At 45.1% G+C, this 21,994-nt stretch overlaps 1 protein-coding gene across 1 annotated transcript; it reads right to left on the bottom strand.

Moving 5' to 3' along the window:
- Positions 1–409: 409 nt before the first annotated feature.
- LOC137094833 (uncharacterized) lies at positions 410–16,220 on the bottom strand. The gene is made up of 17 exons (XM_067460730.1): positions 16,056–16,220; positions 15,742–15,938; positions 14,035–14,147; positions 13,823–13,914; positions 13,542–13,722; positions 13,239–13,347; positions 12,996–13,087; positions 12,579–12,673; positions 12,265–12,493; positions 10,053–10,069; positions 5,003–5,092; positions 4,763–4,912; positions 2,540–2,678; positions 1,833–1,941; positions 1,203–1,395; positions 1,008–1,088; positions 410–690 (listed from the first exon to the last, which is right to left on the bottom strand). The coding sequence occupies exons 1-17, from the start codon at positions 16,120–16,122 to the stop codon at positions 410–412; spliced, it is 2,235 nt and encodes a 744-aa protein (XP_067316831.1). The 5' UTR covers positions 16,123–16,220.
- Between the last annotated feature and the right edge of the window lie 5,774 nt (positions 16,221–21,994).

Genomic DNA, 21,994 nt, shown 5'->3' with positions numbered 1-21,994 from the left:
GAGCTGAAGACAAGAGAAAAGTATGCCTTTTCAGAGCTGGAGAAGGGAGAAAGTAATACCCCTAGAATCTGGAGAAAGTGGTGGGCAGCAGTCCCCTGGAAGGGAGAAAGTAGGCCGCCTAAGAGCTGGAGAAAGTGAGAAGGCAGTGGCCCCATATGATAACGTTGGGAATATCTACTAGTATAGATAGATAGATAGATAGATAGATAGATAGATAGATAGATAGGGAGACCCAAGGGCCAAATAGTTTCCCATGCTAGAATGACAGGGGATTCTCAAGATCGTCCAGTCCAACCCCTTTCTATTGGAAAAGCATCAGCTGGTCAAAGATGACCCAGAGCCTTTGGGAAAGGGCCTTAAGCCTTTTTATTTGCACTTTTGGGATGGGCGTGGGAGGGGGGGAGTCTCCTCAGGCGTCCTTTTCAGGGCTGTCGCTCTTGAGCTTGCAATAGTCCAAGGTGGACTCCCGCTCGATCTCCTCGGAGATGGCCAGGGCCTCGGCCACCGTCTGCAGCTCCGTGTGCTCCGTCCGGTCCCTGCTCAGCAGCCGATGGCCCCTGCTGGCCCGTGAGTGGCGGAAGAGGGCCAGGCCCAGGGCCAGAACGGTGCCCAGGAAGAGGGCTGCCAGCACACAGCTACCCACAAAGGCCACACTGACCAATAGCAGCTTCTTCATGGTCTGGCAGCGCCCTGGAAGGGGAGAGAAAGGCGGGTTCCTCAGGCGTCAGGGCCCAAAGGAACAAATCTTCCACATTTCTCCAACATTTAGCGTAAGCCGGCACTTGGAGCATGCCCTCCACCTTCCTCCTTGGCTGAGAGAGTGTGACTTTCCCAAGGCCCTCCCAATCTGTTTCCTTGGCCAATTCAACCATTACCATAAGCCCCATTCATCATTGGTGTCTAAGGTTGAGGATGTAGTTGAGGAAATGCGGTACAAAATAGGTAGAGGCAGTCCAGGAATACCTGGCTACTTCAAATGGATTCCCATCTCCAAATGGAGAACCCACCTTCAAACCATGGCAGCTCTTCTTTCCGAACTTGCAGAGGACCAAGCGCTGCCCAGTGGAGCTGTCCTTCACCCGAAAAAGCTACAAGGGAAGAGAAAAATGGGGGGGGGGGTGTTATGGGTTAGAGGAGGGCAACCCAGCCATGACTAGATGCTTTCCAGGGATGGTTCGGCTTAATAGGAGGTTAAGGCATACCTTGGAGACGTTCAGATGGATGGGGCTCTGAAGAGCAAAAGCCATTGCAGCACTGGCAGGCAGAGGTCTTAGAGGGTTCATCAAGGTTCTTCCATCTAAGAGAGAAGCCGATTTGGTAAGAACAAGCTGGAGAAGGGAGAAAGGAGGCCTTGTTGGAGCTGGAGATGGGAGAAAGTGGGCCTTCTTCTGACAGCTGAAGAAGAGAGAAAAGTCTCAGAGCAGGAGAAAGGAAGCCTCAGAGCTGGAGAAAGGCCGTATTCTCAGAGCTGGAGAAGGGAGAAAGTGGGCCTTCTGACAGCTTGAGAAGGGAGAAAGGAGGCCTCAGAGCTGCAGAAGGGAGAAAGTGGGCCTTTTTCTCAGGGATGGAGAAAAGAGAAAGCAGAACTTACATGGCTGATATGCGGTCGAAAGAGCATGTTTTCTTGCCAGAACTGGTTGGAATCTTCTGGCTCCAGGCCGCAAGTAGACAATGAAAGTGGATCTGGCAGAAGAAACCCCGATATGCACAACTTTGACTTTGGAATCTTAGCTTTCCGAAATGGATTTGCAAACTGCAGTCCATGAAAGTTGCAGGAAACGGTACATATGGACTGACAAATGGGTTGTGTTCCCCAGTGGATGCCTTCCTACCTCCTCTGATGCGCTGTCCAGCAAGAAAGCAGGGGTCTGCAGTGTCAACACAATGGCCAAGTCGTCTTTGCGGAACCAGATGGCCTCCGAGTCGCCAGCATAGAGGCACCTGCAGGACAAAACAAGGGATCACTTCACCCCAGAAATGGTTCAAAAGTGGAAATGAAATGAGAGCAGCAGAAAAGAGTCAAAACTGGAAGGCCATCCTCTAGACAAGTCCAGTTTTGTCCAAAGGATGAACACGCATTTATGACCTTGGGATTGGTCAGATGTATACAGATAGATATGGACTAGATGTCATTGGGACTTCTGCTTGCCTCCTTTCCCCCTTCTCCAGCTCTGAGAAGGCCTCCTTTCTTCTGCTGCAAGAAGACTTATTTATCCCTTCTCTGGCTCTGAGAAAGGCCTACTTTCTCTTTTCTATAGCTCTGAGGTCTACTTTCTCTCTCCGTTCTCCAGCTCTGAGGTCTACTTTCTCTCTCCGTTCTCCAGCTCTGAGAAGACGAACTATTTTTGCTCTTCCCTAACTCTGGGAAAGCCTTCTTTCTCCCTTCTCTAGCTCTGAGAAGATCTATGACTTTTTCCAGCTTCGGGAAGATCTGACTTTCCTCCGTCTCCAGCTCTGAGGTCTGCCTTCTCCTCTCTCCAGTTCTGTGGCAGACCTTCTCCCCAGCTCTGAGGGCGGCATCCCAGGCCTCCCACCTCACCCATGGTTGCCCGCAATGATGAAGGCTCTTCTGGATTGGCTCTGGTGCGGGGCGTCCAGTACATAGCATTCGTCAACAAAGAGTTTGGGGAAGAGCCCGGCTTCTGCCTGGAGGGTGGCCTGGATCCGGATGGCACGGCCTTGGGTGTAGATGCCGGGTTCCGCGGACACAACAAGGTCTTCTGCAGGAATAATAATAATAATAATAATAATTTGTTTCCCGCCTGATCTCCCTGTGGGGACTCAAGGCAGTTTCCAGCACAAAAGACAAACATTAAATACCTAGATAAAACAAAACCATAAAAAACAATTGGGTGTTATCTGCATATATGTGACACCGAACTCCAAAACTCTGGATGTTCTCACTCAGTGGTTTCCTGTAGATATTGAACAGCATGGAAGACAACATAGAACCCTGTCAGGGGTGCTTTGAATGTTATTTTCCTGTTTATTGGCAGGGGGTTGGATTGGATGGCCCACAAGGTCTCTTCCAACTCAATGATTCTATAAAACAGGAGTTGCCCAGCACCACTTTCTGAGTCCAATCCCCCAGGAAGTAACGGAATGACTGTAGAACAGTGTCCCCAAGTCCCATCCTGGAGAGATGGCCCAGGAGGATTTCTTGGTTGATGATATTGAACACCACTGAGAGGTCCAGGAGAACTAACAGGGACACACTCCCCCTGTCGAGCTCTCTGTGTAAATCATCCACCAAGGCAACCAATGTTGTCTCAGCTCCGTAACCTATTTTGAAATGGATCCAGATAGTCTGTTTCCTCCAGGAAACTTTGGAGCCGAGAGGCAACTACCTTCTCTGGAACCGGCCATGTGTCAAAGCTATTTTACTTGGCGCATTGACTTATACACTTAGGCCATTCAAGGTCCCAGTTCAAAACATAAAGATAGCTCACCTCCGAAGAACATAAAGCAAAGACTTATAACAAGCAGCGTACTACAAATGTCCAAGGGGCAAGAGTCTAAAACGTAGCCGTCTTTCTATAGCTTTTCCGAAGAGAAACCAAAGTTCAAGGGTAGTCCAAACACAGTCATTGAGGGTCAGTCCTGGGATTCGCAGTCCATCAAGGTTCACAGCAGGGTATAAGTGCAACAAGGTTCACCAACACAATCTTGGTTCAAGGTTCCACAAGGTACCAGGCTTACAAGAGCTCATAATACAGATCCGGATACCATAATGCACCAACCTGGGGGAAACACCACCTGTATCCACAGAGAAGTATGACAGATGCTTTCCTCCCAAAGAGCAGTCTCTGCGTGGATCATAGCTGCATTCTCTCCCTTGCAAGCCTCCAACCTTAATTGCTACCACCTGTAAGTTGCTACCTGCAGATTACTCTGCCCTTTAGAACTAGGAGGTAGATTAGCCCCTTCTATACCATCTGAAGCATCACCACCCTACAGGTCATGATCCTGCCAAGACTTCTGTAGATTAACCACTACCAACTGCTAGGCATTCCAACCACCACCGACTGCTAGGCATTCCAACCACCACCAACTGCTAGGCCATCACAAAATTTAAGATCATCTGGAGAGGCCCTGCTCTCGATCCCACCGCCATTGCAAACGTGAGTGTTGGGGACAAGGGACAGGGTCTTCTCTGCAGTGGCTCCCCATCTGTGGAGCTCCCTCCCCAGGGACATCAGATTGGCCACCTCCCTCCTGTCTTTCAGAAGGAAACTTAAGACCTGGCTATGGGACCAAACGTTTGACCAGTAATGACAACAAGTAAAAGAAGTTTAAGACAATGAATTGACCCAGATTGGACCTTGGACTCTGGATTTTGGATTCTGATTTTAACAGGCGTGTTTTTAATCAATTGTTTAATTACTGTTTTAAATATTTTAATGTATTGCTGATTGTTGACTGTTTTTATGATGTCGGCATCCTATGATGCTTTTGTGAGGCCGCCCTGAGTCCCTCTTCGGGGGTGAGAAGAGTGGGGTAAAAATATAATAAATAAATAAAAATAAATAATAAATTGTAACCACCATCAATTGCTAGGCATTCCAACCAGCACAACTGCTAGGCATTTCAGCCACCACCAGCTGCTGGACCTGACAAGAACCTTGCCCAAGAAGGGGTGATTTGAAACTGGCCGATAATTTACCAATTGAGTGGGATGCAGTAATAGAGGTCTTACTAGAAGGCAGGTGGGTGAACCCCAAGATCTTGCCGAGGCCCACAACCCATCCACCAAGAGACTCACCATTGAGGACCTGGAGGGAGAAGTTCAGCCTCGGCTCCGTTCGGACGCGAGCAACATAGAAATGGGCCTGGGTTGGAGACGCCGCTAGGGCATCAGTTGGCACCGGTTGGGTGGCATTCTGAGAGTCGCTCCACACGAAACCCTTGGCAGCTGATGAGGGGCAGAAGGATAACAGAGGGGTCATAATCGAAAGCTTGAATGTGATGAGCCCCCAGAAAGTGAGGAAGAGGCCTATCTTACCGTGAAACATCCTCTGGAAGAAGCCCATCTCCTCCTTGATATCTTCCACTGAAGGCATCAAGGCATCTTCTTGGGCCAAAACCTGGGCAACTGGAAAGACACAACAGGTATGGTCATGGCTTGGAAATACTTTGGTCCATAGGTCAGACTGGATGGCCTTTGGGAGTCCCTTCCAACTTCTAAATAGTTCTCCTTGGCAGCCCTTTAGAAACCCATTTGGCACCATATAATAATAATAATAATAATAATAATAATAATAATAATAAACAATATAAATAAATATACTCATACTATATCATAATATATAGTATAAAACTATATGTAAAATATATATTTACAGTTCTTGGCACCATTATTATTATTATTATTAAATATAATATAAATAAATATACTATATTTATATCTGAATATATAATATAACACTATATATATATATATGCACAGTTCTCTGTGACAGTCCTTAGATACCCACTTGGCACCATCATCATCATCATTATTATTATTAGTAGTAGCAGCAGCAGTAGTAGTAAGGTAAAGTAAAGGTTTCCCATGAGATGAAGCCTAGTTGAGTAGGACTCTGGGAGTTGGTGCTCATCTCCATTTCTAAGCCGAAGAGCTGCTGTTGTCCATAGATGCCTCCAAGGTCATGTGGCTGGCATGACTGCATAGAGAGCCATTACCTTCCCACCGGAGCAGCACCTATTGATCTACTTACATTTGCATGTTTTCGAACTGCTAGGTTGGCAGAAGCTGGGCCTAACAGTGGGAGCTCAGTCCAAAATTCCCTGGATTCAAACCGCCAACCTTTCGGTCAGTATGTTCAGCTTACAAGTGTTCATGACACAGGTCTGGATACCATATATAAGCTATAATATTATATTTTTCAATTTTCTGTGGCAGCCCTTAGATATCCATTTGGCATTATTAACCCATTATTATTAGTAGTAGTAGTAATATTAGTAAATATAACAATAAAACTAAACATAACCATACTATAATATTATACTGCAGTAATAACATACTATATAATTATATGATCTATATAAATAAAAATGTAATGTTTGTTTGTGGGATTAACATAACTCAAAAACCATTGGATGAATTGACACCAAATTTGGACACAATACACCTATCGGGTGAAGAAGTGACCACCACTCATAAAAACACCCCCCCCCCCAAAAAAACAACAACAGAAGGGACTTTAAAAGCAAAAAAAAAAAAAAAAAAAGAAGAAGCAGCAAAAAGATGCTATGGTGCATGCGCAAAAATGACTCCCCCTGGCAAACAGGACACACAATAGCATATCCACACTCTCTTCAGCTCCCAGCATCCCCTAGATCAGGACTTTTATGAGAGGAGGATGATCCAAATGCACTGCTTCCAAGCTGCAAGCTTTCTTCTCCTTGGATTTTTTTGAGAGCATCCCAATCCCTGCATATTTCCAATTTTCTATTTCTGGACTGCAACTCCCAGCAATCTTCCAGATTCGATTATATAGAGATAGGTAGGTAGGTAGGTAGGTAGGTAGGTAGATAGATAGATGGGCCAGGAGGACTGCTGGGAGGTGCAGTCTAAGAATAGGTAAAGAAGGAAGAAAGGGGAGAAAGCGGAAGGGAAAGAAAAGGGGGGATGGAAGGGAAGAAGAAGAGAAGGAAGGAAGGAGAGAAAGAAGGAAGGAAAGAGAGAAAGAGGGTAGGAAGGTTGGCCACAGCAACGCGTGGTGGGTACAGCTAGTTTATAATATAAAATATGTAAAAAAATATAATATATATTTTACAATTCTCTGTGGCACTCCTTAGATATCCACTTGCAATTATTATTATATTATATACAATAATGAAATAAGATAATACTCTAGATATATATATATATATATATATATATATATAAATACATTTTAAATAAACATTTAAAAACCATATGCATTCCAATGGTATCTCATCAGGTCATACTGCACTTCGCTCCACTCGGTAAGAGATAGCCTTCCTGATAGAGATAGCCTTAAATTATTGTGTAAGAGCACAATAGAAAACAGTATCATGTACCATTTAAAAACTATTCATCTTGTATTTACTTCCATCTATGCTACTTTTTCCTCTTAAAAGACATTCCCAAGCAAACTTCAAGCATTTAAACATCAAAATAATAATATATAGAAATAATAACATTGTAATGCAATACTAATCTATTATGTACAATAATAATGTTGTAATATATTATACATTATATATACAACTTATGATATAGTACAATATCTTATATGATGCTAATAGTATAATATACTGGTAGTGTATTATATATATTGTGGTATAATAATATAGTATGATAATTGTATATTACATATTACATGTATTATTACTAATAATATTGAAGTATAGTGGTATAGAACAAGATAGTAATATATAATAGTAATATTGTGCTATGCTAATAATATGTTGTATAGACATATAATATTGGTGATAATATTATAATGGATACAATATAATACTAATAGCACAATATACTATATAATAATAATAATGAAATATAGTAATACTAATATACAAAATATTACTATTGATAATATATAATAATATATCATAATACTGTTTTAGTATTGTATATTTGAAGTCATGTTTTTGATTGTGAGCCGCTTTGAATCTCCGTATGGAGAGATATAGTGGGAAATAAATCAACAAACAAGCAAACATAGATTAAAATAAATACCATTAAAATACACTGAGTCTAAGGAAATGCAGAGTCACACTCTCTCAGCCTCAGAGTTTGGAAGGCAGTATGAAAAACAGTCAAAGGCAATATGAAAGCTGCCTGAAGATGACTATGTTAAGATTATCCCATAGGACCCCAATGGAAGCCCTCAATGAAAGGACTTTGGCCTAGTGTCAAGTGGTAGGGAGTTCAGTAACCTCCAAATGGCATTTTCCCAGATTCAAACCTAGACTTACCCAGGATTATGACCCAAAGTACCACTACGTCTCTCCGACTGCAAGCCATTCCAAAGGAGGAGAAAATGACTGAACCCAACTGGCCTTTGGTCCTCTTTAAAGAAGCTTTTCAATTGAATGTTAATGGGAAGCACCTGGGCTGGGAATGGGAGCAACTGGGAGTCAATAGGAATTTACCATTGCAAGTGGATTGTAGTTTCCCCTTTGGCCCCTCAATTTCTAGCCTTGCAAAGTGTACCACAACTACGAATAGGTTCTTTAATAAGAATGATAATAACTACAATTAGTAATAAATCATCAAAGAAAACGAATACTCAACATCAAATCATAACTAACAAGGAAGTAACTATCATCAAAGAAGACAACTACTCCTAATCAAATCATAATAACCAACAATGCAATAATACATAAAGACTACTACTAATAGATAATCAAATAATAATAACAATTGATATAAATAAAAATGTAATGTTCGTTTGTGGGATTAACATATCTCAAAACCACTGGATGAATTGTCGCCAAATTTGGCCACAATACACCTCCTAACCCAAGGAGTGACCATCACTAAAAAAAAATGGTTTTGTCATTTGGGAGTTATAGTTGCTGGGATTTATAGTTCACCTACAATCAAAGAGCATTCTGAACTCCACCAATGATGGAATTGAACCAAACGTGGCACACAGGACTCTCATGACCAACAGAAAACACTAGAAGGGTTTGGTGGGCATTGAATTTGGGAGTTGTAGTTCACCCACATCCAGAGAGCACTGTGGACTCAAACAATGTCAGAATTGGGGCAACTATGACTCCCAAATGTCAAGATTCTATTTTCCCCAAACTCCACCAGTGTTCACATTTGGGCATATTGAGTATTCGTGTAGAGTTTGGTCCAGATCCATCATTGTTTGAGTCCACAATCATCTCTGCATGTAGGTGAAGTACAACTCCAAAACCAAAGGATACTGCCCACCAAACTCTTCCAGTGTTTTCTGTTGGTCATGGGAGTCCTGTATGCCACGTTTGGTTCAATTCCATAATTGGTGGTGTTCAGAATGCTCTTTGATTGTAGGTGAACTATAAATCCCAGAAACTACAACTCCCAAATGACAAAATCAAAATTTTTTGAGTGAAGGACATACATTGGGTTGTTAGGTGTATGCTGTCCAAATTTGGTGTCAATCCGCCCACTGGTTTTTGAATTCTGTTAATCCCACAAACGAACATTACATTTTTATTTATATAGATTAGTAACACTACTAGTAATAAAAAAGTTTCCGAACAATGCATATGGAAATCAATTCACTTGTGTGTATATGTGTGTGTGCCATATCTGGTTTTTAATAATAAATAATAAATAATAATGTGAGACTCCGTAGTGGGACCTTGCAACGCATTTAGAGAAGGAAGCCACGGAACCCTGGGATTTGTAGTTTGAGGAGAGAATGCCCCTAGCTCACCAAACTACATGAATTTAAATGGCATCAAAAGGCTATCACTGGGACCACATAAAGGCCATTGGAATATTTTTAAAAAACATTTCAGTGGAGAACTATATGGTTCATCTATTCACCTGACATTTCCTACCCGGAACTCTAAAACGGCCCCCTTGCGGGATCTATAGTTGTGCAAGGGACTTAGATCTGGATGTTTAGGGACTTTCCAGTTTCAGAACCTTTGGAGGAGAACCCACCTCAGAGATGTCCATTGAAAACCCTTCTGATAGAGGAAGGTGCTGGAATTTGTAGTGCCAGCCAAACTACAAATCCCAGGGTTCAGTGAGCAGTGACATGAGTCATAACGGTGTCATAAGGCGTTGGAAATGTTATTAATCACAGTATTGCTATTTATACCCAGCTTTCCTCTCTTAAACTAGGCTCAGCTTTGGACTACTGTACAACTCTTAGAACCCACTTTTTGAGTCAATCCACAGATAACGAAGTCATGCACACAAACGGTCATGTTTCAGTGTTTTATTATGACGATAATTTGGGATATTCTCCATTGGCTTTGATAGCCCGCGGCTGTTGTTTCTCCAGTTGCCCAGGCCTTGTTTTGTAGAAACAGGAGCCCAATAAGAGGAGGGGTGAAGTGGCCATCTCTCTGACGGATGGCGGCATCACACCTGAAAAAAAGAGGAAGAAGGGAAGAAATGTGGGAGAAACGGAGGAATAACGCCATAACCCGATGCCAGCTTGGCTCGCTTTCCAATAGGGAGCAATAGATGGATCCTGGATAGTAAAATTCAAGTGGATGATGGGTGTAGATGTAGTTGACTCTACACTTTGGTAGATTACGGTCAGGAGAAACATCAGTGAGGAACATCTATTGATAAAAGCTGGTCTACATCAGGCATGGGCAAACTTTCTATAATATAACATGGTGGACGGGAGAGAAAAAGTGTATGGGCTGCATGGTGGACTGATGCAGGGTCGGCGGGCCAGGAGGGAGGGGGTTCCCCCCAAGTCCCCTGCCTGCCCTTTCCTCCCCCTTCCTCTTCTCTTTCAGAGGCAGAAAGCAAAGGAAAGGCGGGAAATGTTTGGATCCCAAAAGGGTTAGCCTTGATCAGGATGAGATGGTGGACGGGAAGAAAGTGTCTCCATTAGACTCTGTATTGCCTACTCCTGATATACCGTATAATCCCCAAGGGCCATCCAGTCCAACCCCCTGCCATGCAGGAAGGCAAACTCCTGATAGACAGCCTCTGGAAAAGCCTCCAGAGAAGGAGACTCCCAGGTAGCCTAAGCCACTCTCCAACAGCTCTCACTCTCAGGAAGTTCTTCCTAATCTTTTCAGTCAAATCTCCCTACCATTTGAACCCATTGCTCCCTTGTGCCCTGATCTCTAGGAGCAGCAGAAAGTCAGTTCTCTCCCCCCCCCCCCACACCTTTTAAAATCTTGAAACATGGTACTCACATTCCCTCTCTACCTTCTCTTCTCCCAGCTAAACATCCTCCAGGTGGAAGGAAAAAGAGAAGTGAGAGAGGAAGGAAGGAAGGAAGGAAGGAAGGAAGGAAGGAAGGAAGGAAGGAAGGAAGGAAGGAAGGAAGGAAGGGAATGGAGGGAGGGATGGCGGGAGGAAAGAGACATGGAAGGAAAGTCAAAAGAGAAGGAAGGAGAAAGAGAGTGGGAGGGAAGAGGGAAGGAAGGAAGGCTGAAAGGGTGGAAGGGAAGGAAGAAGGGAGGGGGAAAGAGAAAAGTAAGGAAGGGAGGGAAGGAGGAAGGAAGGAATGATAGGATGGTGTGTGTGTGTGTGTGTGAGAGAGAGAGAGAGAGAGAGGAGGGGCTGAGAAAAGCGCCCAAGGGACCACAGCTGCCCCCCCCCCCCCCGGGCCTGGGTTTGCCCATACCTGGTCTACATGATAGCCATGAGGAACTACATTATCCAAGGTTGGTCTACATCAGATTCTATTAGTGGTGTGGTTCGGAATGATTGTAGGTCAACTATGAATCCCAGCAATTACAACTCCCCAATGTTAAGGTCTATTTTCCCCAAACTCCACCAGTGTTCACATTTGGGCATATTGAGTATTCATGCCAAGTTTGTTCTAGATCCATCACTGTTTGAGTCCACAGTGCTCTCTGGATGTAGGTGAACTACAACTCCAAAACTCAAGGCCAATCCCCACCAAACAATTCCAGTATTTTCTGTTGATCGTGGGAGTTCTGTGTGCCAAATTTGGTTCAATCACATCATTGGTGGAGTTCTGAATACTCTGCTTGTAGGTGAACTATAAATCCCAGCAGTTACAACTCACAAATGTCAAAATCAACCCCACCTCCCAACCCCACCAGTATTCACTTTTGGGCACATTTGTGCCAGATTTGGTCCAGTGAATGAAAATACATGCTGCATATCAGATATTCACATTACAATTCATAACAGTAGCAAAATTACAGTTATGAAGTAGCAACGAAAATATTTTTTTGTTTGGAGGTCACCAAAACATGAGGAACTTTATTAAGGGGTCGCAGCATTAGGAAAGTTGAGAAACACTGGTCTACATGATGGTCATGAGGAACTATATTATCCAAGGTTAATCTACATTATAGCCACAAGGGACATCTAGAGGGACCATATTGACCAAGTCTATGAGGAACATCTAAAGGAACTATAACAACCATGGTTGATCTACATTGTGGACCTGAGGGACATAGAGGGACCATCATATATTATAGATTTGAGGAACATATGCAGAACCCCAATAACCAAGACCATGAGGGCCATGAGTGGGAACGATGGAAGAGGTCATCCCCCAAAGTTGGAGAACCCTCCCTTGAAAGTGGGGTCAAACAGCATTCGTTTGGCAGTGTTGATACCCCCTTGGTCCCCTCCAGATTCTATAGGCCACCTCAATGAGAATTCCATTAGAATACCCTGTATGTTGGATTTTCCAAAGGAGCAAAGTCTGTCTGCTCACCTGGGCTTTGGGTCCCCTCCGGAAGGCAAAGGAGCTGTTGGCAACCCACTCGTAATGTCCGGCGTTCAGAGACCGTCTCTGAATTGTCACCTGACCCACCCCCATCTCTGTTGCTAATCTTGGAGGACCTGAAGTGGGACGAGAAGGGAGAACTTGGACGCTGGATGGAGAGGGGATAATGGGCCTTGATTCAGCCTCGAATGGGCACTGTACCTTTGAGGTTCCGCTTACTCCGAAAGCTGGGCTGTTGGCACACTGAGTCGCAGCATTGGCAGATGGGACTGTTGGGATCATCCAAGAGTTCCCACCTAAGAAGGAAGAAAGAAGGTCCACCTGGAGGTCTTCTTCTCTGCACTTAGAGTGCATTTATGTTATCCAACAATAACACTCGGGTCTCCCTTTAATGGTCCAGCTCTATTCTTTGAGATGTTGGGGATTTGTAGTTTGGTGCCCCCATTAGAGAAGGACTGTCGGTTTAAGGCAGTGAACCAGAGCAATGGTGCTCCACCTTGCGTTCTCCAGGTGTTTGGAGTTAAGGAAGTATGAGAGAATTCTATGTACACCCCAAACTACAAAGCCCACAATTGCCAAGGCTATGGAAATGTGGACTTAGGATCAGAGGAGCATTACCGCTTGACGTCCTGTCTAAAGGAACATGCTTTCCTGTTGGGATGAGCAAGTATGTTGGGGTCCCAGGCTGAAATCCGGCAATGGAGGTATACCTGGAAAAGGGAAAGTCCGCATTCCCCATCAGCTCCAAGACCACAGGCAGCCCTCTTCCATACAATGATATGGACTGCACCTCCCGTTGTCCCCAGACCACGCAAGGCTAGGCTTTAAGGGTGCTTCAGTGTTTTACTTCCATGTACTTACATCATTATGCAGGTTGAGAAATTCAAAGGCTTGCAAAGAGAGACGGAGGGTTCCAGGGGTTCTTCTTGGGAGAAACTGCGAATTGGCCCCCTTGCTATCGACAAAGCACCTGCCATGAGAAAAAGAAGCAGCTTTCGAGTGGTTGAATGAGGAAGGAAGCTGAATTTGTCATAGAATTGGAGAGGAACCCAAAGGACATCTCAAGATGGCCCCTTAGATATCTCCCTTCAAAGTTCAGGCTAAAACCTGGAGCAGATTCAGGGCTCCACCGGCCAGGTCAAATGCCCCTAACTGTCAACTCACCCGTAGTTGGCAATAACAGTATAATTCCGGAGGGACTGGCTCAGTTCTGGAGATGTCGCTGCTACACATTCATCAACAAAGACCCTCAAGGGCTGGTGGAAGGAGGCCTTCACCCCAAACTCCAGATGGATCTGTGACCCCAGGAGGAAGGTCACTGAAGCGGAGGGGGTGCGGAAGTCCTCTGTAGAAGGAACCGGTGCCAGGGACTTAGGATGGGCATCGCTGGCTTATGGTCTCAAAGAGGGAGAGCGGCTCCTATCCTTCAAGGAGCTTTCCCTTACCTTTCATGAACGTTGCCGTGAACGCCAGTCCACTGGATGCTAAGAGCTGGCCCTTCACCGATGTCACCTGTGCTGGAACCCATGGCTCAGACCTAGGAGGCACAAAAGGGGGAGACCCAGTGAGATGTACCCAAGGACACTCCTCTCCAACATCCCAATGAAAGCCCCTTGAAAGAGCCTGGCAACTTTGGGCATAAGGACTCAAAGCTTACCCGTAACGGGTGCAGTTGATCCGCTTTGTGAACGGCCGGTTATAGAGTCCACTCTGGCTGTACAGGGGGCTGTGGACCAGGTAGGTAGAGTACTCCTCTGTCTTAACAGATCTCTGCAAGAACCCAAAACAATGTCCTCAAGATACCGAAGAAACCCTCCATGTGTTTTCAAAGGCTTTCATGGCCAGAATCACTGGATTGCTGTGAGTTTTCCAGGCTGTATTGCCATGTTTCAGAAGCATTCTCTCCTGACAATTTGTGCACATCTATGGCAGGCATCCTCAATCTCTGAGGATACCTGCCATAGGTGTGGATGAAATGTCAGGAGAGAATGCTTCAGGAACATGGCTATACAGCCCTGAAAACTCACAGTAACCCAGCAAACCCTCCATGGTTTCAGAGTTCTCCTACAACACCCATTGCCATAATTACACACAACTTAACACATCCTCTTCCCAAGGTTGGGGATATTCCTCACAGCTATGATGTAGACCAAGTTTGGTCAGTAGGATCCCTCTTGACATTCCTCAGGTCTACATCATGGCTGTGAGGAACATCTGGAGGACTATATTGACAAAGGTTTGGCTACATTATGGTCATGTTGAAGATCTAGAGCAGTGGTTCTCAATCTGTACATCCCCAGATGTGATGGCCTTCAACTCCCAGAAATCCTAACAACTGGTAAACTGGCTGGGATTTATGGGAGCTGTGAGCCAAAACACCTGGGGATGCACAGGTTGAGAACCACTGATCTGAAAGGACCATATTGATCAAGATTGGTCAACATCATGCCCACAAGGAGCAGAACATTGACCAGGGTTGGGTTACATATGACCATGAGGACCATCACGCAGACCATATTGACCAAGTTTGGGATACTTATGATCATAAGAAACATCTACAGGGACCACATTGTCCAAGTTTGATCTACATTATGGCCATGAGAAAGACGTGGAAGACTGCATTGACCAAAGTCAGGCTACATTATGGCCATGAGGAACATCTAGAGGGACCACATTGACCAAGGTTGGTCTACATCATGGCCATGAGCAACATCTGGAGGACTACACTGACCAAGGTTGGGCTACATTAAGGATGAGGAATATCTAGATTAGTGGTTCCCAACCTGTGGTCTGCAAGAACGAAAATATGGTCCAAGGCTTCACCATTACTACACAGTTGCCTCAAAACCACACAACAACGAGAGTGAGTGGTCTTGCGATACCCTTTTATAGTACCAAGGCAAAAGGGATGTTGGGAGTGGAGAGGCTGACTACCTATGAAATATTAGTACTACCACATCAACTCTAGATTATTAAATATGGTTTTCTTTTGGCGAGCAGATGGCAACTACTGGATAGCATATATTCTGTATCAGAAACTAGAGCTCATGTGGTGTATCCAATGTTATTTTCTGAATCAACACCCCAAATAACCAAACCAAATCTAAAGTTGACCAAAAACTGACTTCTAACCCTTTTGGTACCAATGTTGGTAGTGGTCCCTGATTAAAAAAAAGTTGGGAACCACTGATCTAGATGGACCATATTAACCAAGGCTGAACTATAGTGTGGCCATAAGGAAGATCTGGAGACCTCCAGGTGATGTATAGCCCACTAAAGCAAGTCCCTCCCCATTCCCCCACTGGTTCTGGGAGTCCAAGTTGGGTTCCTCTCCCCTCCCCAGATCTTTGGGCCCCTCACTCACCAGCCGAGCAAAGCCACACTCCGTCAGGCGGTACTCAAAGTGGAAGAGGCGCTGTTGAGCGTTGGCGAAGGATGGAGGGCAGGTGCCCAGGTGCAGGTCCTGTGGATCAAGCTCCATCCCGCTGCCCCATGGGTCCATTGGGAGCACAAGGTGGACGCTGGTTCGGTTGCACTCGTACACCACTGAGGCGGAGGGCACTACAGGAGGAAGGGAGGAAAGTAGGTGAAGGGGATGATAGCAGTTGAAGTCCAAGGCAGCCTTGGGGCAATGGCCTGGGAGAGCTTTGAGGTGGCTATTGAATGCCCTCTTCTTACCTCTCTGTGCCACAGCAAGTGCCAGGTTGCAGGCGAGGGCCACAAGGCCCATCACATCTAACTCCATCTTGGTCCTTTCTCCTTGTAGTCCTGGAAGAATCAATCTCTCAGCAGCAGCTGTGTCTTGGTCCTTTATGCTTCTTCTCAGGTTGTCCCAGGTGCTAGGTGTTCTTGCCCAATCAGCTTCCCTTCCAGCAGGAGGAGGAAGCAAGACTCTAACTCTCATCACCCCTTGTCAGACTCTAGAAGGGCTGATAGAAATGGCTCTCGTTCATTGTGGGGTCTGGTTGCTGGCCTCCAGGTCCTGGTGGACTACACTGCTGGAGGAGGATGGGAGGGATTTATAATGCTCTTCACTCAGCTGCACTCTGCACATGCCTAGGGGCACTTTCCCTTTCTGTGTATGACTCCTCAAACAAACAGTTGCAACAGCTGCAAACAGTTCAGGAAAACTCCCACTGTGTAACACTATGAGTTTTGTTCCTGGGTTAGAATTGTCATTTCCTAACTGGTTCTATCATGAAAACATGGGAAAGGTGTATCAAACTGCAAACACTTTGCTTCAGGCAGGGCTGGGAATGGCTAGACTACAACTCCCAGCATTCCTCATCTTGGCCTGGCGTTCGTGGGAATTGCAATTAAAAACACCATCCCCCAAGAGAACTGTATTTGTCAACCTCTTGTTTCAAGTTCTCTAAATATTTGATAGTGATATATCTTTATATCCCTGTGACCCTATATATTCCTGAGGGTTTTCTGAGCCAAGGGATGCCAGAAATGGGCTTGCCAGTTCCTTAAAGAAAAAAGAAATAGAGCCTGGTCTTTGTTGGTGGTATCCCACTCAAATCCCAACCAGGGGTGACCATGCTTAGCTTCCAAAATAAGGCCTTTGGGATATTCTTGAACCTGAGTGCCATTGTCCACCCTTCAATGCCATAGAGGAATCCCCAGAGTGTATTCCTTCCCCTGATATTCCTTGTTTGGCCTCCCACCCAAGTCCCAGCTAGGGATGGGGCTGCAATTGGCAGCATGGGTTAAACCAGTGTTTCTCAACCTGGGGGTTGGGACCCCTGGGGGGTCACGAGGGGGTGTCAAAGGGGTTACCAAAGACCATCAGAGAAATACAGTAATTTCCGTTGGACATGGGGGTTCTGTGTGGGAAGTTTGGCCCAATTCTCTCGCTGGTGGGATTCAGGATGTTCTTTGATTGTAGGTGAACTATAAATCTCAGCAGCTACAACTCCTCAATGTCAAGGTCTGTTTTCCCCAAACTCCACCAGTGTTCACATTTGGGCATATTGAGTATTCATGCCCAGTTTTGTCCAGATCCGTTCTTGCTAGAATCCACAGTGCTCTCTGGATATAGGTGAACTACAACTCCAAAACTCAAGGTCAATCCCCACCAAACCATTCCAGTATTTTCTGTTCGTCATGGGAATTCTGTGTGCCAAATTTGGTTTAGTTCCATCATTGGTGGAGTGCAGAATGCTCTTTGATTGTAGGTGAACTATAAATGCCAGCAACTAAAACTCCCAAATGACAAAATCAATCCCCCCAACCCCACCAGTATTCAAATTTGGACGTTTTGGGTATTTCATCCAGTGAATGAAAATACATCCTGCATATCAGATATTTACATTACGTTTCATAACAGTAGCAAAATTACAGTTACGAAAGTAGTAACAAAAATACTTTTATGGTTGGGGGTCAGCCCAACATGAGGAACTGTATTAAGCTGTATTTCTGGCGTTTTTGGGATTGGCTGGTGACTGCTGGAAGAGCACTTTGGTTTTCTCAATGTTCAATTACAAGCCGAGCTTCTCATATGCTTCTGCAAAAGTGTTCAGAATGGCTTGTAGGTCTTCTTCTGAATGTGCACAGACCACATTGTCATCGGTATATTGGAGTTCTAAAACAGATGTTGTTGTGTCCTTGGTTTTGGCTTTCAGTCTGCTGAGGTTAAATAGCTTGCCATCTGTCCGATAGATGATTTCCACTCTGGTGGGAAGCTTCCCATCAACAAGGTGAAGTATCATAGCGATGAAGATGGAAAAGAAAGTTGGGGCAATAACACATCCCAGTTTGACACCTGAATCCACCTTAAATGGGTCACTTTGGGAGCTATTGCTGTCCAAGACTGTTTTCATCATGTCATCATGGAGGAGCCGCAGGATGTTCACCAATTTGTCGGGGCATCTGATTTTTTTTGGAGGATAGTCCATAGAGCACTGTGATTCACTGTGTTGAATGTCTTCCGAGACAGGTAGAAGGTGATTTGTGAGGATTCTTGCAAGGATTTTCCCAGCGGAGGTTAGAAGGGAGATACCTCAATAGTTTCCACAGTCTGTTCTTTCCCCTTTTTTTTTTGAAAAGGGTAATGATGGTGGCATCTTTGAAAGTCTTCTGGGATTTTCTCGGTCACCCACACTTTTTCAATGAGCTGGTGGAATTTTTGTGTCAGCTCTGGTCCACCCTCTTCATCAAGAATCCCATCAGGTCCGCTGGCTTTGTAATTTTTTTGTTGGCTAATGGCATTGCTGGTTTCTTCCAAACTAGGCAGTGAGTAAATACAACAAATCACATGTCTAGAAATGAGAAAGGAGAGGCGGCTTAGGAAGGAGAAACAGTGGGCCGCACATACAAGTGGTCTTCACCAGTGTTTGACAAGATGTTTCTGGATCAGAAATTGGTAAGCACCAGAATGTGATTAAAATGAAACAGGTTTGCTTAGAGCTGTCACACATCTATTTATCTTTTTTGAATGAGAGGGAAATGCCTTAGAATAGCCTCACCGTTCCTACGCTGCATACTTTACTAGAAAGGATGGGTTCTCTATGCTTTTTCAGGTTCTCCATAGAGCATCCAATGAATGCGGTTCCCTTGTGGTGGCCTCTTCCATTCTGGACCCAAGGAAATTGGAGAACGCACTCGGTAACGCACTCATTCTCAATCAGAACTGGGAAAAGGCATCTCTTTTTGGATTACATCTCCCAGATAAACCTCCTTGTTTGTTTTCCCCAAAAAGGTCAACTTTTCAAGCTTGAAGTGAAATATTGTATCAATTTGGTCTTAGGTATTAACAGCACCTTCGTTAGGTGATTCTGTCAAAGCTCTGGCTAACTTCTATAACACGGAGGTGACCAGGGCAGTTGACACAATCCCGAACGTCTCCTTTCACAAAGCAGAACCAAATCAGGTCTATGGTACAACAAGGAGCTAGCAGCGATGAAGCAAGTGAAACTGAGAGTAGAGCAGCATTGGCGCACTACGCATAGCGAGTCAGACTGAGCACGGGCTAGAGCTTATTTAAGAGCCTATTCTGCAGCAATGAAGGCAGCAGAAAAATCTTTTATGGCCGCCAACATTGCATCTGCAAAAAACCACCTAAGAGAACTGTTTCGAGTGGTCATGGGACTTCTAAACTCTGTTAACCCCTGACCAATCGGCAGTTTGCTTTGAAGAGTTTGCTAGGTTATTTGCTGATAAAGTCACTCTGATTCGATCTGACTCAGATGCCAGTGTTAATGCAATCTCTGTGAATGTGACCAAGGCATCTGCTTATCCTTGTTTAATGGATTCTTTTCAGCTTGTGCAGTCTGAGGATGTGGACAAGATATTGGGAGGAAAGAGGCCAGCCATTTGCTCTCTGGACTCTTGCCCACCTTGGCTTATAAAATTGGCTTGGGGGGGGGGGGGGCTGGCAGAGTGGGTGAAGGTGCTGGTGAATGCTTCCTTGACCAAAGGCAAAATGCCAATTAGATTCAAGGAAGCTATAGCAAGACCACCACTAAAGAAACCCACACTGGACCCCACTCAAATGAACAACTACTGGCAAGTGTCAAATCTCCCCTTCCTGGGCAATGTTCTAGAGAGAGTGGTGGCCTCACAACTCCAAAGCTTCTTGGATGAAACCAATTATCTGGATCCATTTCAATCTGGTTTCAGGGCTGGCTATGAAACTAAAACGGCATTGGTCGCCTTGGTGGATGATCTACGAAGAGAGCTAGGCAGGGAGCAAGATTGTTTACTGCTGCCCTAAAGACTAGGACGCAGAACAATTACTTCAAACTACAGGAAAGGAGATTCCACCTGAGCATTAGGAAGAACTTCCTGACTGTGAGAGCTGTTCAGCAGTAGAACTCTCTGCCCTGGAGTATGGTGGAGGCTCCTTCTTTGGAAGCTTTTAAGCAGAGGCTGGATGGCCATCTGTCAGGGGTGTTCTGAATACGATTTTCCTGCTTCTTGTCAGGAGGTTGGATAGCCCCGGGGGACAGGGGGAGTGTGTCCCTGCTGGTTATCTTGGACTTCTCAGCAGCTTTCAGTACCATCAACCATGGTATTCTTCTGGGCCACCTCCCCGAGATAGGGCTTGGGGGCACTGTTTTTCTCCCTGGCCTGTCGCCTGTGTGATCCCCCAGTGCTCAATTCTGTTCCTCATGCTATTTAACATTTACATGAAACCGCTAGGAGATATCATTTGGAGTTCATTGTCAAATTTACGCAGACGACACCCAACTCTATTACTCCTTTCCACCAAAAGCCAAGGATGCTATTCTGCCTGTCATCTGTGAGGGACTGGATGAGGGCCAACAAGCTAAAACTAAATCCAGACAAGACAGAGCTACTCCTGGTCAGGCGTAAGGTGGATCAGGGTGTGCGATTTGAACCTGTGTTGGATGGGGTCGTACTTCTCCTGAAGACACAAGTTTGCAGTCTGGGGGTGATCCTGAACTCATTGTTGACCCTGGAACCCCAGGTGTGGCCAGGAGCACCTTCGCACAGTTAAAACTTGTTTGCCGGCTGCGATCGTACCTTCAGACGCCTGAATTGGCCATGGTAGTCCACGTCTTGGTCATATCCCATTTGGACTACTGCAGTGCTCTCTATGTGGGGCTGCCTTTGAAGACAGCTCAGCAGCCAGATTACTAACCAGAGTTAGCCAATTGCATGGGAGTTCTATACCATTTTGCCAGTATTTTCCGTTGCATTTCCTTAATCTTAAGATGTTTTATTTTATTGACTGATTTTATCCAATTGTCTATTTCTCTCTCACTGCAACTTACCGTAATTTCTCATTCCAGACTTCAATCAGGGTAGATTTTGTGTTGTATTGTATTTCCGTGATTATTTTGTATATGAATCCCATGATTCCTTTCTCCTTCTCAACTTTCCATTTTATTATTTTGTCAAGATTTTTTTCTGAGGTTTCCTTACTCTTCTATTCTTGGCAAACACCGGTCATTTGTAATCTTATCATTCATTCATTTCTTTTTTTGTTTCCTGCCCGGCCCGCTTCCCTCCTGCTCATTGGCTGAGTGGCCAAAGCAGAGCTAGTGCTCTGATTGGACAGAGCACAGCCTCCCCCGACCACTCCTCCTGGCCAGCTGATGCTCCAACCAATCAGCAGAAAGCTGGTCCAGGAGGCGGGTGTGGGAGATTTGAATTTGACAGTTCTATAAATGTGGTATTTCTCAACCCAGTGGGCATGTCGGCTCCTTGGGCAGAGAACTGCGGTCATCATCCGTTCCAGCTGGAATGAAATAAAACCTTGGTGACTTTTCTTCAACTTGGTGAGACTTTATTTTGGGAAAATCTAGGGAAAGATCTCTCTTGGTGCTACTGTCTTGCCAGGTGATCCGGATCCTCCTTTTGGGTCTGACCGGCCTCTGCTTAAGCAGGCCCTCCCAAATTCATGTTCAACATTACAACTAAGAATCCACATGGCATCAAGCTCACGCAGGGACCTTTGCCAAGGCGACGAGGAAATCTTTCATTTCTCAGTCGCTCTAGTCAGCTGTCAACTTGGTCTGGTGTTGAAGCTGGTCAGCACGCTCTCGGGTGGCATGATAACAACATGGCCGACCCCCAAAAATATATGAGGAAGGATTGAAGGAAGGGAAGGGGAATAGGAAGGAAAAGTACCAGACTGCCACCCACAC

Source organism: Anolis sagrei, chromosome X (genome assembly GCF_037176765.1).
Source record: "Anolis sagrei isolate rAnoSag1 chromosome X, rAnoSag1.mat, whole genome shotgun sequence".
Lineage (NCBI taxonomy): Eukaryota > Metazoa > Chordata > Lepidosauria > Squamata > Dactyloidae > Anolis > Anolis sagrei.
The sequence above is the reverse complement of the archived record's forward strand: the minus strand, read 5'-3'. Positions and strand labels throughout refer to the sequence as shown.